The sequence below is a fragment of the Tetrao urogallus genome, assembly GCF_951394365.1.
Source record: "Tetrao urogallus genome assembly, chromosome: 2".
NCBI classification, from domain to species: Eukaryota; Metazoa; Chordata; class Aves; order Galliformes; family Phasianidae; genus Tetrao; species Tetrao urogallus.
Window position 1 is genome coordinate 59,276,043 of NC_136814.1, and position 17,767 is coordinate 59,293,809.

A 17,767-nucleotide genomic window follows, 5' to 3' on the forward strand; every position below is an offset into this window, starting at 1 on the left:
GTTAACTGTATAAAACCAACTCCTCAAGTTTCCTCCCTCCCATACTCTATGCATTCTCTACATAAATCAAAGTTCACATAGTTGAAACAGCTATATGAACACACAAAAAAACTGGATTTTGCAGTCAAACATCACTAAGACAAAAGAAAATAATTTACCTGCATAGTAAGAAATTCACAAAAGGAACTAAAAATCTCTGGAAATTTATGTTAAAATGTAAAAGTTAAGAACTTAGGTAGAAATGATAAATAGGAGAGTCAAAAGGATGCTTATGCTTAAATCTACAACCCACTTGCTGTCAGATGATGGTAGTGCATTAACTATGAAAAGTTTAAGAACACTTCACGGAATCATTTAGATTTAATGAAACATAATTTGTTAAAGGCAAAATGAACCCTTTGTTGTACTTTGGTGCATAGGTTACCCTAACTACACAGTTATTTTTAGTAATGAAGTCTCTGGAGTCTACTTTCAACCTTCAGTAAAACAAACGTTAAGTGTAAATATTTTAAGGTAAACATAATAATAATTACAAAAGCCTAAGGAAAGAACATAAGTAATGTGGAATGAAAAAAGAGCTTCTGGCTTTCAACTGATCAACAACTCCCTCCATGGATCAGCTACATCTCATGCCTTCACATGCAAAACAGTTGTATAAATTTTGCACAACAATTATAATATATGAGGAAGTCCAACCTAATTACATGCATCAGGAAAACAAGCATTAGTAAAGTTAGGAGAGGAGTAAAACATCTGGTATCAGTGCTCCTTTCTGTATTTGTTGAATGTTTTAGGTGCTAAATCTCTGAAGTGTAAATGTGCAGGCTTAAAATTAAGTGTGAACTACAGTTCCATTTCACAGAATGACATGCAAAGCACACCAGACTGTGTCCAGGCAGCTTCTGAGTATCTCTAGGAGAAGAGAATCCACAACCTGTCTGGGAAACCTGTGCCAGCACTCAACCACCCTCATAGTGAGGAAGTTTCCCCTCATATTCACTCAGGACTTCCTTTATTTCAGTGAATACCCTTTGCCTCTCACCCTATTACTGAGCACCACTGATAAGAGTCTGGCCCTACCCTCTTGCCACTCTCCCTTCATATACTTACACACATTGATCAGATCCCCCATGAACCTCCTCTTCTTTGGGCTTAACAGGTTCCTTCAGACTTTACTTACAGTGGAGATACTCCAGTCCCTAAATCATTTTAGCAGCCCTTTGCTGGACTTGCTCCAGGAGCTCCAAGTTTCCCTTGGCCTGTTGGCAGTGCTCTTCCTAGCATAGCCCAGGATGCCTTTTGTAAAACTGTCATATGAGCAGCAACAATGAGCAGGTTAAAAAGTCTTTCAGCCCACAGGAAGAATGACATCACTTTAAGAAAGTAACAGATCATAAAAACATTTTTAACATGCATCCTCAGCTATTTCTACAAACCAAATCCCTGAAAGAGTTGTCTCATTATAGTATATGAGTATCTTGTAAACACAAATGTACTTTTCCTAACATCACCTTTATTTATTTCAAAGCATGGCTCACTGTGGCTGAATGCAAAAGCAGAGCTCAAATACCGTGGCTCTGCACTAAGTGGTCACCTGCAAGATGTCTGTATTAGTTGGCTTGACTTAAGATTGCCTTGGAAAGCTCTAGAGTTGGCTGGAGAAAAAAAAAAAAAGCATCAGAAATCAACATCAAAACCTGTAGTACTCCCACCTTAATTACCATGTTTTTCTCTTCCATCCTGTGGCTCCTAGGCTCATTAAAGCTACGGCAATCTCCTCCTCAAAACCAGGTGTATGGGAGAGCATCAGCTTCTACATGCTTTGTCAACAAGCTGAAAGCTGATGTCACAAATGTGGTGGTGGTGGGAGGAACCTGAAGCTTGAGTTTACAGATAACCAACAGCAGTACACCACAGTTATTTTATGCTCATTAGCTGCTAGAAGGAGATTTCTTTTCATCTTTCACATTAGAGACCTCACTGGATTGCCACCACATGCCCTGTGTACCCAGAAACATGGCATCCTATCTCATTGTCTTTGTTTCTCTGCCACTCGCAGCCTGGAGCTCCTGCCGCATCTCAGCTGAACTGCTCCTCCAGAAGGCAAGGAAGTAACAGCAGAGCAATAACATCCTGCTCTGGGACCTTCCATGGAAACCTTCAAGAGTTGGGATGGACAAAAAAATGCATCCTGCCAAGACTGAGACAGCTGAACGTTATCAGAGCTACTAATGGATTATGCATGTTTAATTGCAGTTTTTCATTCTACAGCATTTGATTACCTCCAAACAGCATTTCCAAAATGAAGACAGAACACTTTCAGCATTGAGTTCCTCACTCAATTATGGAAGCACCACAGATTTTGAGTGAAGTAGCCTAAATTTTTTTTTTTTTTTTTTTCTAAATATACTGGTAGATGCCCACTTATTTTGTTGTCCCTACAAAATTCACTCTCCAAGATACTCAAACCAACTCCTTGTTGAAAATTTTCCCCACAGATTTGAGTGGATTGTTTCCAACTCACATGGGACTTGAACTCCTTAGCAATGCCAGTGTTATGATGAAGAGTGACAGATTCACATGCTACATGCAACTAGACAAACCACATATGTACAGTGCACAACAGAAACACATAAAGCACACATGAAAAGCAAAATCCATTGAACAGCAAACAAGTGCATTATTGCAAAGTATCTAGATAAGTAGCATAAACTGTTCAGGGGATCTAAACAGAATAGTGGAAGGAAAAAAGTGGAGGGCAGGAGGAAAGCAAGACTAGAAGAGATTATGACTGTTATTTAATTGCTGTTAAAAAGGACTATGCCAACTTTATCTCTATTCCAGGAGCATCACAATTATCTGCAGCATGCAGATAGTTCAAAAGGAAACTTATAGCAAGAGGCCAAACAAGGAGCCTTGAAAGAAACATGAAAGGGAAGAAAGATGTCCAAACCATATGCATTTCCTTTTTCAGTGAATAATCTGCAATTTAACTTCATTACAAAGGTTTAATCACCGTCTGAGATACTTGTATTATTACAGAACTCAGCATGACCTCAAAATAATTAGAGGTCCAACCAAATTTCAGACTGGCTACTCGTCTTCTCTAAAACTGTAAGTTCATGGGAAAAAATTAATTTCACAAGTTTGTTGTTAGACAGCTGAAGACATAACAAAAATGTCTTCTCCACCAAAAACTGAAGCAAAACCAACTTCTACAGTTGTTTAAACTGGAATTACGAGTCAGTGTGATTCCCAGGTTTTTCCAGTGTTATCAATGGAAGGCTTAATTAATTAAGATTGATCACCTACACTAACTCCATATTTCTTCTCCTGAAAGAAGCTATGAGCAATTTCCTGTTTGCTTGGATTTGCAACATACAGTATTAGCACAATTAACTTCTTGTTGTGTAACCAATGCACGATATATGGAGATAACCTCTCTCAATCCTAAACTCAAATATCACCTCTAGAACACAAAAAAGTGGCCAAAGCAATAATATGCTAAATCAGATTTACATTTCCCTGTGAAGTGTTTTCTAAACTAGAGTGACGGATGCCACCTATTTTTATATATTTACTTTGAAAATAAAGCCCATTTTGTTTCTGGTCTCATTAGTGCAGCCTTATTTGCCCAACAGCATTAGTCACTTCCTGAATGAGCCCTTGATCACCTACACCAAATGAAAACAGTTTTTATTCCATCCAACACATATAATATACTTATTTAACTGAAACATATTAATTGTGTAACTGAGTACCTCCTCCAGTGCCACCACACGGAAGGCTATCACTCAGCATAAGAATTTTAGAGAAACTCCTTTTCTTAAGCTGTGTCACCCCCAAACCAAACTACACTCAGGGAGAAAAAGAACAGAAAAAAAAAAAAAAAAAAAAAACCAAACCAAAGAGGAGAAGCAGAAAAACAACATCTTAATCTTGATGTTAATCCACATTCTTCTCATTTCTAGAGCTTAAGAGAGAAGTAGGAAAAGGAAGAACAAAATCAACTCTTCCACTGCATTAGAGAGGGGAGTGGGTCTTGAAAAACCCCTCCCAATGATCAGTACAACCACTGGATATCTTCCTGTTACAGGCTTTTATGATTTTATCCTTCAAAGTTTCACAACTGCTCCACTTGAACACCAAAAATACCTGAGCAGGCTACTGAGCTTGATCATCAAAATCAGCATGCTGAAATCAGTCAGGTGAATAAGAGACACCAAGTCCACAAGAAAAAATCATGAGTTCTTCACTTTACAAGTAACCACGCTGCTCATGACCCTTGCATTTAATGTCCCTCACAAAATAAAAGGCTGTACTTTCACTTAGATCAACTCAATTCAGCCCCCTCACCAGGGCTGTATGATGAACAGCAGAGAGCTTCCTCACCCAGCTAGCTGTAAGCGATGCCTCAGGAAGGGTCAATCTCTGTGTAACACTACAAAACAACAACCCCAATACAGAGCATGGCAAATTCCTGGAGAAGCCCACTGCTGGACCATACGTACCTGCTGCAAGGCAGCTGAAGGCAAGGGGACATCACAACCGCCTGCAGATTCTTCTACAAGAAGGTCTTTTGTTCCCGCTCAATTGCGCATTGGCAGGAAGAAAAACAAACATTCCAACCACATGACTGAGGTAGCATGGCTGAACAACAACTCTTCCCCACACAACAGATGCCTATGCATCTTACACAGAGCTCTCACTTTAGTGGCATTCATGAATAATTTGTCATAGAGCCAGGTTAGTATTGTGTAATTTACCTTTTCAGAGTATGATTGCAAGTACAACAGTAAAAGAATCACTATGGAAAGGAAACGTCATTCTAAAATGCTACTGAAAGCTGAAAGGAAACTCATCCAGGAAGGGGAAGAAGAAAGAGAGCAAAAGCTGGAAACATTAAGAACAGAGGTCACTCTCCAGGATCTGGACAGCACTTAATAGATAAGTGTGTATCTTTTGAAGAATCTCAACTTCCTGCCATAAATAAAGGTTTTATAACTCACTCAGAATATGTATTACTCAGTTACTTCACCTGCTTTTTCTTGGGTAGTACCTTTGTTTTGCAAGCATCTCAACAGATCATTACACAAGATAGACTATTATTTGATATATTCCAGATATGAATTTCAACAGTTTTTCCACTATGCCTTACATATATGAAGTAGTTTATTACCAAATTGCAAGCTTACATTTTTTCAGAAATATTTTAATGCTGTACTACCTGTTGACATCACCATATGAAGTGTCATGTTTGCAAATAGTTTGCTCATATCTAGAAATAGATCTGTTGTGATTAGTCCCAATATCAATTATCATTACACTGATTCATAAATTAAATCAATTGACACTTCCATGAAACTTATCTTCCCAAGCAGAGCTCACTGGTGAAACCAGAGAGGCTACATGAAACTAAGCCCCTGCAGGAGACCAGTTCAGTATAAAACAAATTTAACCTGACTTGAATAAAAATATATTTTAATTCTATAAAGTCTTTAAAGACACTAAAGACATACAACACACACACGGCTACTTGTCTCTACTTCTGTGGAAGATTCATTCATGTTCTCTGTGGGTTTAACTTCTGCACGCAGCAGCAGCAGAGAGAGTGCACAACAGCTTCAAAGCCCCCATTAAGGCAGTGTATATTTTGGGATGAATACAGACAGCTGATGTTCACTGTAACTCAGTCTTCTGAGCAGCAAAATCCTTTCTGTGCACACTGTGACAGGCAAAGAGCCAGGAAGGATTTCTCCAGTATCCCCCCCAAAAAAATCACCATGCAGCCACTCTGACCTACCAAAATACGCCTGAGAGCCAATAGAAGAACTTTAAAGATACCAACATCTTTCTACAAGTCTTGTCAAATATTGGTGTTAATAACTGGGAGGAAAGAAATTTCCAGTGAGAAATTAGGAGTTAAATTCAGGATGACAAAGCTGCAGCCTGCCAAGAGAAGCATGCAGTTGAGCTTTCTTGTCTTTCTGTGAATCTTCAACAGCCAGCTACCACCTTCTAGTAATTAACAGCATATTTCCTAGATTGTAACTGTAGCCTCACCATAAAACTAAAATTCCACACCCAAACATCCTCTAAAGAGAGTCCTTTTCAATGTTGTACAGCTTTTTGGTACCTTAACCATCTGTTCTGTTCACTGTTTACATGGTAATCTCTGGAAACTAAAACAAACAATTGCTGGTCTTTGCTAATTGTTCATTCTCTCACAAGTTTCCTTATACAACAACTTGCATGAATTCCCTTGGCGAGTTTGTTCCACAAAGGCATCCTCTACAGTCAAAGTTCAAGTCAGGTAACAGCAATATAATCTCTCCCTAGACAGGAGAGCCAGGGGAACTGACATGAAAACTGTTCTGATCCAGCCAGATCAGTTGAGCTACAACTAGTCTTGAAGATACAGTTCTGAAGTATATTTAAAAGCCAATTTCCATAAAAACAGTGTGAAACATGCGACTTAAAATTTCTAACAGACCAAAGATAAACAGAATACAAAGCATTATTTGCAAGTACACCCTGGGTGTTGGAACACACCATACTGAATTCAGTGAATGAAGAGTAATATCAGACAGTCTCTTCATGCATTTCCTCATTTAACTCAAGCTTTGCCTCAACAGAGTGTGCTTGCAGAATTTGTGCGGACTTCTCCACTCACTGGGGACAAACTTCAGTGTCTAATGGTGACACCCAGAAAGTCCCTTCTGATAAGACTGCAGGTGGTGGCTTTGAGAACTGCTCGTATCGCACTCTTCTTCCTGAGCCCCACAGGGTTGCTCCCAGATCCTGAGATACACAGGCAGACACTGACTTTTAGCCTGATTTAAATCATTGCAGTTTTCATAGCTTGTGTTGTGCCAAAGAACTACAGAAATCTTCCAGTTTGCCCTCTCTTGCATTTAGAGAAAACAGTCATTCCTCTTCTCAGTTCTCATTAACTGGAATGAAATAGAACCACAACTACACTTACATCTTCCAAATTGTTTTTGGTTCCTGCCATTTTTCACAAGCACTGGTGCCTGGGATTCCAACAAATCCTCACCACACATAGTAACCTCATTACTTTCCTTTCTTTACACATCCTCAAATTACATTCACTTTTTCAGTGACTCTACTGTATTAGTCTCTTGCAACATCAGCCATCACTAATCCAGATTTGCTCCCTCCTACTAACGTTCCAACAGCGAGGCAAGCTCCTCAAAAATGAAAATGCTGTTACTGATCTCTAATGAGACATCCAAGATATCACAGTACCTGATTTCATTCTACTTCTGAAAAGCCTGAGAACAGCCTAGATGAGGAAATGGAAGAAAAGGCAAAAGAAAAATGCAATCAGAGGAAATAATATCATTTAGGATGATGTTTGCTACAGGACTGCTAAGCATTGCTTCTCTGAGGAACAGAAAGCTCAAGAAGGAACTGAGTTAATAGAAAAGTTTGTTGGTTCAAACAATCCTTTCCTTGCTCTTTCATTATCAGGACTGATGAACACTAAACCTTTTGTAATACAAAAACTTAATCCAGAAGTTAACTGGGAAGCTAGTATCAGAAAGCTTTATGACTCAACAACACTACAGGAACACTACAGCAAAGAAGTGGGGGGGTTCCAGTGAAGGAACAAATTAGCAGCTGAGAAGTGGGCAGGATGGAAACCTCAGTGCTGTGGGTGGGTGGCTCTGAGAAGCGCACCAGACCACCATGCCTGTCCAACAGCTGTGGGTGCAAAAAGCCATTCAAAAAAAAAAATGGGACAAAAGCCATTCAAAAGAGTAAATGATGCTGCAATTCAACCAAATTGCAGCTTTGATTTCATCAAGCTCCAAGGAAAACTTCCAGGTACAGTCTTCTCAACCTATCTCTTTTCCCTTCTCTAATGCTGCCTTTCAATCCTTTTGCTCTGACAAACTGTGTCAGTTGCCAGCATTAAGTTGTCCTGCTTGGCCATGGACACTTTGTTCACTACCATCTTCTTGTGGAATACACACATGCATGAGACAACTAGGAACATAATTAGACAGAAATTAATAATAGTTCCTAAAGGCTAACTTTAATTCAGATTGGTGTCTCTGTTGGTGGAACTGATGATGCAGGAACATGTTAAGAAAGTGAGCAGCCCTGCTAGCAGGATAAGATATATCCCCCCAGTATCTTACCTAAGTCTTCCCTCCTTCAACTTAAAACCATTTTCCCTTGTCCTGCCATTTTCTACCCTTTTAAAGAGTTGATTTCTCTCCTGTTTATAAGTCTTAGACTGGGAAGCTAAAGATCCACCTTACACGTGGAGGTCACCAGTCTTTGTGATTTTCTTCTGTTTGATGAAAGGCTTACCATAAGCAAGTCTACCTTCAGGGGGAAAACTATTCTTGTGTCACAACTGAGCCCTTCCCATCCTGGCAACCTTCTTCTCACTCTTCTTCCTTCCTCATATTGTGTGAGCAACCTCACAGAGCCACACTACAACTGAAACAATTTGGATAGAATTTCCCTTTCCTTCCCACCCCTGAGCTGATACACCATTCCCAAGAGTTCAGAGAGGCAAACCAACTAACTGAAGATGTACCTGCATTTGTTGCCAATCATTCACATCAATGGCAGGAAAAAAAAAACAACACACACAATGGCATCAGCATTACCAGGCTTGAGAAATCTAAATTTTGCCTCTTATTCTTGCCAATGCAATATCCAATATGACTTGTGCTGTACTTAGTAAAGACACCAATGGAAGAAAAGCCCAAAGCAATAGAAAGATACTTCCACTATTTCAACCTGATACCTCTAATAAAAGGCACACATTGTTTTACCAATGTATTACATCGCAAATGTGAGGAACAAGTGATAGCTTTAGAAGCTTCTTGATCTTCTCATTAAACTGTAATCTAGGAAATACACAGCCTTCCTCACAATTAAGTAAATAAACAGGAGCAATTGTACATCCCAAGAAGCTCAATGAAGCTTGACATCTCAAGAAGTCAGAGAAAATAAACAACAATCTTCAATTGAAGCAGTGAAGTAGATTTTTAAGATAAAAGCAGCCTTTACATCCTTCCAATTTCTAAATCCTTCCAAGTTCTAAAACTGGCTCTGGTTCTAAAACTATTGGATTTCTGACCTCCTGAACTGCCAAACCAGAAAATATTCTTCTCCATATGTAAATTCTTTATTATTATTTTTATCTTATTTTTTCCTATTTTACAGTTAAGCAAATGCTTTCATAAGATGCATTTAACTACACAATAAATTTATGTATGCCACAGTAGAAAGACATACATTTAAGAGCTACCTCTTCAGCAGGAATGCTGTTATTTCTATTATCACAATTTCTCTGATTTACCAAAAAAAATTTTAAAGTACTTAAGAATGGACTTCAAAAAAGTTAAATGGCCTCTTTGTCACTAGACCATTTAGTCACTTTTTCCTGTATCAGAAAAAAAAAAAAAAAAAAAAAAAAAAAATCACTGCTACTTGTCAGATAGAAAACCTAGAAACAGGAGTTATTTCAAAAAAAAAAAAAAAAAAAAGCATCTAAAAAAAAAAAAATGTGAGAAAGTTCAAACAGCTTTAGTATATATAAAGAACAGAAGAACAGATAAACCAGCATGATGGGGTGGGTAAGTAACGCCCTTCTCACCAGTCTAAATTATTTTGAAGAAATTACCAGCCATACAACTCTTAACCATTTTGACTATGTACTTACATCCTGGCCATTCAAGATACCTACTTTTCTTGAACCTGGCTGGTTCAGGCAGCAGGAAGCAAGATATTTGTACAAGAGGACAAGAGGTATGAAAGGCCACAGAGAAGTTGCGAGAGTAGTCGTTATGAATGGAGGAACAGAACGTGGCAGAAGAGAGCTCAGGGCGTTCCCAAGCCCCCTTTAACTCCTTCATTCCTCTCGTTTTGGGCAATCAAAACTCAACAGCTCAGCTTTCAATCTACTTCACTTTGAAATCCCTGGCTTGAGCCCATGCCTATGCCTGGCAGCTCCTGGGAGCACTTGACAGAGCAACAGGAGGGAAGGCCTAGAGCATGTGACATTCCCACAGCACAGCTGGACCAGTAGCCCCAGTGCCAGCCAGCTTTCACCAGATTTACTGTTGAGTGCTACACACTGGGTACAGGAGGTAGCTGGAAAGCAGAGCTGCTGCTTCACAGAAACTCTGCTTCTTCACAATGACACCAGCTCTCCTCCACGTCTCACTGCAATTCTATGCCAACATGAAGCCTTCACCCTTCAAAAATCAATTCAGCTGTCAACATCAACTGTTTCACAACACTTCACCCTCATCCCTGGAATTGAGACATTGTTGCATTAGCAGAACCCTTCAAGGAGCTGCTTCAAGGTGACATCTTGCCTCCAACATCTCTGATCCAACAGATCAGTTATACTGCAAAACTTCTTAGCTGCATGAAGAACATCCATTTGTTTCCCCTTCCAACCATAACAGCGCGGATGAGAGTGGCCATATATTCCAGCTTCACATCTTGCAAACACTTACACAAACAACAGGAATTCAAAGTTACCCAATATGGTAAGGTTTAAGCTACTTTTACACAGAGAATGGACACACCACACAAAGTGGTGCTATGTTGACAATACTTAGGTCTATATGCACTGGAGCAACTAGGCAGTATTATTATTGAAGAGCATTGCTCAGAAATTGTTTTCTTAAAAAATTTAAATGCAATTCCAGCAATGCTTGATTTTGCAAGACTTTGTTTCAGACTTCAGTTTTGGCTCAAACTGCATCCATCAGCAAGCATTCAGAGGGACTCAAAGTCAGCTGTGTGCCAAGTCAACTCAGAAGATGAATGCTCATAACCCTGAGGATACCTGGACACAGTCCCTGGACTCCAATACCTCCCCTACCCACACAGCAGCACTGTCACTACATACCACACATCAGGAACACCGGGGCATTCAGGAAGCTGTTTCCTGAAAATCAGAGTGAAGAAGTTTAGGTACTCCTGTGTTTATGTATTATGTACAGCTGTTGAACCAGGTACATCTGTCACTCTTCCTCCTCAGGAATAAAATACCTCGCAGTGGCTGGAGTGCGTGGTTTGGCTTAGAAAGTCTACAATCTAGCATATAACATATTATTTTTCTACTTCACCTCTCTTCCTCCTTTGCAAAGTTCCCTGCTATTGTAACTTCAGCTGGAAGGTGATTTCTCAGCCTGCCTTCTCTTTTCAGCAGCCAGTCTGTAGCCACCTCAGTAACTCAAAACCAGCATTATAGTATTTTTGGGGATTCATATCCCTCATGAGCACAGATCTCCTTCACTAGATGACCCTTTTGAACTCCGTCTTGCATCAGGGCACTAAGCAGCTCATTAACAACCAGATGATTCAGCAACTGGTGGCTATGTTGCTGCCTGGTTTCCTTCAGCAGCCAAACTACAGCTTTGAAGGCTATCATTTGCATGATACAATCAGATACCTGAAGAGGTACACAGGTATCAAGTCCCTCTTTCTCCAAACCACTACTAGTTCTGGGCAACACAGCCTGTTCCTGACTTTTCCTTACTGCTGGCATGACTTCATAATCTTACTCTTTCCACAAAAATCCTGATTGTAACATTCTGCTGCTTTCTTCTCCCCTTGCATCTTTCAAAAAGATCACACACTAAAAAAGAAAAGGGTTGAACACAAGATCTCAAGTCACAAAGGAAAACTGGTAACAGATCCCAGATAGAGGGACAATAATCTCCTCATTTCAGGCTCAGAATAGCTAAGTAGGACTCTTGTCCCACCAAAGCCAGTCAGACACCAAGCATTGCCAGCTGCAACTCCTCCCCGCCCCAACAACCCCTTCTGATTATCCACATCCACTAATCTGATTAGCATTCCTGTAATTAAAGCACCACAATATCTGACTGAGAATACAGTACATTGTTTAAATTAATTCAAAGTCCTTTAATGTAAGAAATTACCACTGCAAGAGAATTACAAGATTTACAAAATAAAGCATCACTAATGAGCATAGGATCAAAACTGGATTATCTAGTTCTCCAGTTCAGAGGTAGAAAAGCAGGCAGCCAAATCACAAAGGTTTCTATGAAACATGTACAGCTACTTTACAAGAAAGGATACAATTGTATGTTCCCTAATAAATACTTTAAGCAATATATATCTTTTTAGATATTAGGAAAGAGGAAGTGTTATTTTTTATACTCTTTACTTACTGAAAAGTGAGGAGTGAGATTGTTATTCTGAACAGTACTTACAGGTTTACAAATTAGAGAGATGAGAAAAACACATAAACCTTACCCTGGCCTGGTAGAGAGGATAAGTTAAATATAAATCCCCAGTTAAACTGTAAGTTTCTCCCTCTGCAGCAAAATTTCTTCCCATGGCTGTTTGCTCATTTGTACAGGGTACTTCTGAACCACCTCCCACCCAGACACACACACAAAAAGCAAAACCAGGCACAAGTATTCCCTCTGACTCAGATTTACAAGCAATAAAGAGAGATGAGGAAGTGAATCACTCATCTACAGCAAACCTGTGTGGATGCAGCTTCTGGAATAAACCAAGTCTGTTATGAGGCTAAATGGAGAGGAAGGGGCAAAGTGAAGAAAATGTGAATGCAATATTACACTTGTGGGATCCAGTGCTTCCCATACTTCCTGGGCTATAAGCGGTATGTGTGAGTGTAGAAATACACAGCTCCCTCCTGAAAGAAAAGCACTCTATTCACCTTTTCACCTCCCACCTAACTAGGCATTCTCCTGAGTGCTCAAGTAAACTGCCTCTGTGAGCATCACAGTCTTGAAAGAGCATAGCCATCTCCAACACTGCTGCTCAACCAAGCATCAACAGAGAACAGCTTTGGGCTGCATCCCATCCTGGAGACAGATCATCACACTCATACTCCATGTCCTAAGGTACAACAGCTATGATCCTCTTCGTAACAGCTCAATGCACGTACCTACTCCTTCTTCAATTTCTCTGAGTCCAAGTCTTTTTTTCCCTTTCCTTTTTGTGAATGATAGATAAACAGGTCTTAGACCTTTAAAAGCCAAGAGTGTAAGGCCCAGAGAAAGAACATCTGAATTAAGGCAGAGGTAAAATAACGTCTTTTACTGTAGTACAGTCAGGCTTCAGATCTGGAGCTCCAGGCTCACCTTCTAAGCTTCTATACCAGGTGTTAAATCTTTGATAGGGATTATGCAGCCAGGTGCCAGTGATAAGAGACTGGATTTGACCTCTAAGGACCTTCTGAAGCACATTGCTCCCATTTCCCCCCACCAGTAAAACAAGATAATTCCACATTTTCATATGGATACTCATCTCAACAACGCCCAACACTTTGCTTGACTTTTTAAAAAATCTATAGTGCTCTAGGGCAGAAGTTTTAATGCAGTTATGTACAGCAGAGATCATTAGCAGGGTTTTTGCTATTCCATTAGACACCATTTCAGAAATCATGATGAAATCATTATACAGATTCCAGTTTTCTTCAGGGGGAAAACAAATACTTATGTTAAAGATCTTCTTCCACGTGTTACATTTCTGACAATATGTTCCACATATTCAACGTATAAAATCCACTCCCTCTCCAGAAACCTGAGGTCAGTCTCCACTCAAACACAGGGTACAGCTTGCTATTTCTCTGACACAGAGACAAGATCTAAATGCACATCCATTTTTTTCCTTCTCCCTCTGCTCCCCCTCCCAATTTCAGGTGCATTCCTTACATTTCCATACATAAAGCTGACTGTATCCAAACCAAAAATCTGTTACGATTTTGCAAAAAGAGTCAGCTTTCCAACATTTACTCCTTTCAAACTTTTTGGTAGGTTTTCTTTTTATGAAGGAAATCACTACATGAAGTGCTAAAACTCAGAAGACTAAAAGGTGACTTTATCCTATACTGTCCTTCCACTCATCTTTCCCCAAATTCCTCTGACAGAGCAGGCAAGGAGAAGGCTTTTCCTCTCCACTGAGGATGAGTCACATGAGCCTTCTACAGCACAAAGGAGAAAAACATTACTTCTTGTTCTTCCCAAAGAAACATCACTTGTTTTTCCCAAAAAGACAGATATGCTAAGAACACACTGGACTGCTTTAGAGGATGTTTTGTTGCCTTTTTCTCCTGAACAAATACATCACTCAACTAAAATCCTGCTGGGTCATAACAGGATGGGTAAGAGTCCCTGTGTCTGCAGAAGTGCTTTGTGAATCTCTGTTCTCAATATCAGTAGCAGTATTGCAAATATTCCTTTATCTGCATCTGTATCCCTGTTTCATCTTTTATGTATACGAGCATCAATATGGCTATCTGCCATGTACATCTTTTAATAGCTTCTGGACTAAGCTTTATAGAGTGCTCAGCAATACTAGTGGCTTCATCGCAAAGAACATCCTCACATTCCAGGCACTGGAATGGCCTGCTCAGGGAGGTAGTGGAGTTGCTCTCCCCAGCAGTGTTCAAGAGGCAGTTGGATGAGGCGCTATGAGATATGGGTTAGAAGCTCGCGGTAGCAATGGTAATGGGAGGACAGTTGGACTAGATGATCTTGCAGGTTGTTTCCAACCTTGTGATTCTATGATTCTAAACTTGCTTTATGGGGTTTTCACCCAGCTCCCAAGCCAGGTAGCTCTTGCAGACACCAAACCATGCAATCATCCTTGAATTGCTGAGCTGAAATCAGGCAGAACTGTTCTTAAGTATAGCTTTAGCTGACAGATCATGCAAATCTAGCAACTGCTAGTTGCTGCAAGAGATTCTCTATTGCCTTAGCTCACAACTAACTAGTACTATTAAGTGTTTGGGGCAGAATCTCACTCTGATATATCTTATTGTGGGATCCTACATCCCTTCTTACTCAAAGGAAACAAACAGGAGAAAATATCTATGGCCATTTCAACTATTTTAGACAAATTATGCCACAAAAACACCTTTCTATTCACTGAAGAAGAGGATTAGCCAGTTGAATTCAGTATTTGAATGCACCCCTGCCAGTGGCAGGGACATCTTTCACTAGATCAGGTTGCACAAAGCCCCACCCACACAACCCAACTTTGAATACCTCCAATGATCAGAGAGCATTCTTAGGATGATGACTGAGCTCCCTACTTGGTCATTCCCCAACGCATTTTACTACATGTTTTAATAATGAAAAGCTACCACAAACCATTGTCTTGAAGCACAGGTTACAGATGCTAAGGAAGAACACCTGATGTCTATCACACTGCTTTGTGATCTCCAAGGTAAGACAATATCCTGACCCGTGTGGCCTTGGTGGCAAACATGAAGATGGCTCAAACACATACTAGCAATGAATTCTGAAAACTTTCTAGACTTTGAGTTCATCAGTTAGTTACATACCAAACCAAAACATTCTGGGTTCTGTGCAAGAAATCTTATAAGGTGTTCCCAAATTTCAGTGTTGGGGAACATATAAAAACATAGCCCTGTTCCACTCATCCCTTCAGTTCCCACATTAAGCCCTTCCCTGTTATCTAAAAACAATAAAAGTGCTCTGTAAAAACCTCAGTGAGTGTACCATTAGCCAGAACAAATACTACCAGCACGAGTAACTGCTGCATGGACTTGCAAGTGCCCAGATAGGAGCACGTGCCAGTCCCAAGCCGTGAAATGGCCTGGTTGGAGGAGCCCCACACCTATTTATAGCGCTTGCGGGAGCTGCGAAGCCATTCCCAGGCACACAGCCCAGTGGAGCACAGACCACTGTAACACAGCTTCTAGGGCCAGCAGGTGCAAAAATACATCCCACCAGCACTTCTCTGCCGAGTACATCTCCCATGCCTCTGCTGAATGCATATGTAAGGGTGGTCAGCAAAGAGTTTTGCTTGGTTTTGATATTCTCACATACCCGGCATCTGCCTGGCTCTTTGGGCTTAGGACACACCTACGTCACTGGTAGGAGCCATACAGAAGTGGTTTGTGATGCTAAATCGGCTACCAGCATCACTAAGCAAGGCTGGTTAGCTTTCAGGCTCCCGATTTCCCTTCGAAACTGCAGCCCGACTGACAAAGCAGTGATGAAGCAGCAGGCTGTAAGTTGGTCACTCTAAGTTCGCAAAAGCTGTTCTCTTTTCTCCCCAGAGTTGCTGCTGCTGCAACTGTGATTCCTCAAGGCTAATCACAGAGCCCTCTGCACAGCAGCCCCGCCGCCCCGCACAGTGCAAACACCACAGGCAGCACGTCACCGGGCGAGCAGCAGGGCCGCCATCAGCCCGCGGAGAGGGGCTGGGGAACGACCGCCTAATCCCCGACCCGGAACCAGCAGCTCCCCGAGGGGCTCAGAGGTACCGCGGCATCAGCGATCCCTTCGGGGAGCGACGCGGGGCCCGGTCATACCTGGGAGCTGAGGTACCGCTTGAGGCACTCCTCGCACACCGCCTTCTTGCAGCAGGACAGGGGCTTGACGGGTTTCTCTTCCAGGCACACTCGGCAGCTCAGCACCAGCAGCGGCCCGAAGTCGCCGCCGATCAGCCCGGAGAAGGGTTCGGGCAGCAGGTACAAGTCCACCACCTCGATGCTGCCGCCCGCTGACAGCGGGTCGCCGCCCGCCGCCACCCCGCGCCGGGCCGGGGGCTGCGCGCTGCCGGAGCTGGGCGGGGAGCCGGGGCCCGGCCGGTCGTTCTCCACGCAGTACACGGTGCAATACACGTGCCGTCGGGCCGGGCGGCGCCGACCGCTGCCCCCCTCCAGCCCCTCCTCCGCCGATTCCCCCGCGCCCGGCGGCTCCGGCCCGGCCGCCTCCTCTTCGTCCTCCCCCGCTGCGTCCCCGCCGCCCCCTCGTCTCTCGGAGTCGATGGAGGGCGGAGGCTCCCCACCTTCTCCCGGCCCGGCCGCCTCCCGTGGCGGCGGCCTCTCCTCCGGACCGTCCTCCCGTGAGCCCCCGGCCGGGCTGGGCGGCGCAGCGGCGGCAGCCCGCGAGGCGCTCAGCGAGCTCTGCTGCTCCCCCATCGCCTCCCGCCGCCGCCGCCGCTTCTTCCCATCCAGCCGCCTCCCGGTCCCGCTTCTGCTTCCGGGTCCCGAGCCCCGCCGCTCGCAGCCCCGGCGACAACCCGCCTGCGGGCGCCCGGCCTCTTCTCTCCGGGGCCGCAGACACGGCGGGGCCGCTCCGTTCACCGCCACCCGCGGGCTCTCGGCCGGAGCGCAAGACCCATGCCGCGGGCAGCCGCCCCTGAGCCGCGGGGCAGCGCCCGGCCGCGCCTCCCGCCCCGCCCCACCGTCCCCTGTGACGCGCCGCCCTGTCCCGCCCCTGGTTGAGGCGTAAGCACTATGTGTGCGGTGATCGGGCGCGGCAGCGAGTGCGGTACCGATCGCAACTGAAGTCGTGTGGGAGGTGTGAGAGAGAGCGGCGCAAACAGAACAGATCCAAGTCAGTCAGCCCGCGGAGAGAAGGCTTTTCCTCACCATGCTGTTGAGTTGCAAGAGCTTTGTCATGTTTGACACAGAGGTATATATGAAGCAAAAGCACGTTACTGAACTCCTTCATAGCGGAACAGTGGTACCACTGACATTTGTTGATGCTTGCTGATCATTGATGGAGGCCAAACAGTGAGCACAGAGTGGTGGTGCATTTTAGTAGTGGCAGTGGGTCACCTCCACTGGTGCACTTTTTTATGAGCACAGTATGCAGACTCCTGTTCATCAGTGACAAAAATGCAGAACTAATGCTGGTGGCTGTATTGCAAAACCGTACTTTGTAGCTGAGAGTTTGCTCTATCAAATAGTATTGCTGTGCTCTTTGTAGCTGTGTTATAGTTTCCA

General features: G+C 42.8%; 1 protein-coding gene across 1 annotated transcript in view; it reads right to left on the reverse strand.

Annotated features, from left to right (window-relative positions):
• RNF217 (ring finger protein 217) overlaps nt 1–16,957 on the reverse strand; it is a gene marked incomplete at both ends in the record, with an annotated part of 53,287 nt that extends 36,330 nt beyond the window's left edge. Inside the window, one exon of the mRNA XM_079532863.1 lies at nt 16,346–16,957. Coding sequence (XP_079388989.1) covers nt 16,346–16,957 — 612 coding nt within the window. The remainder of the gene's footprint in view (nt 1–16,345) is intronic.
• Nucleotides 16,958–17,767: the final 810 nt, after the last annotated feature.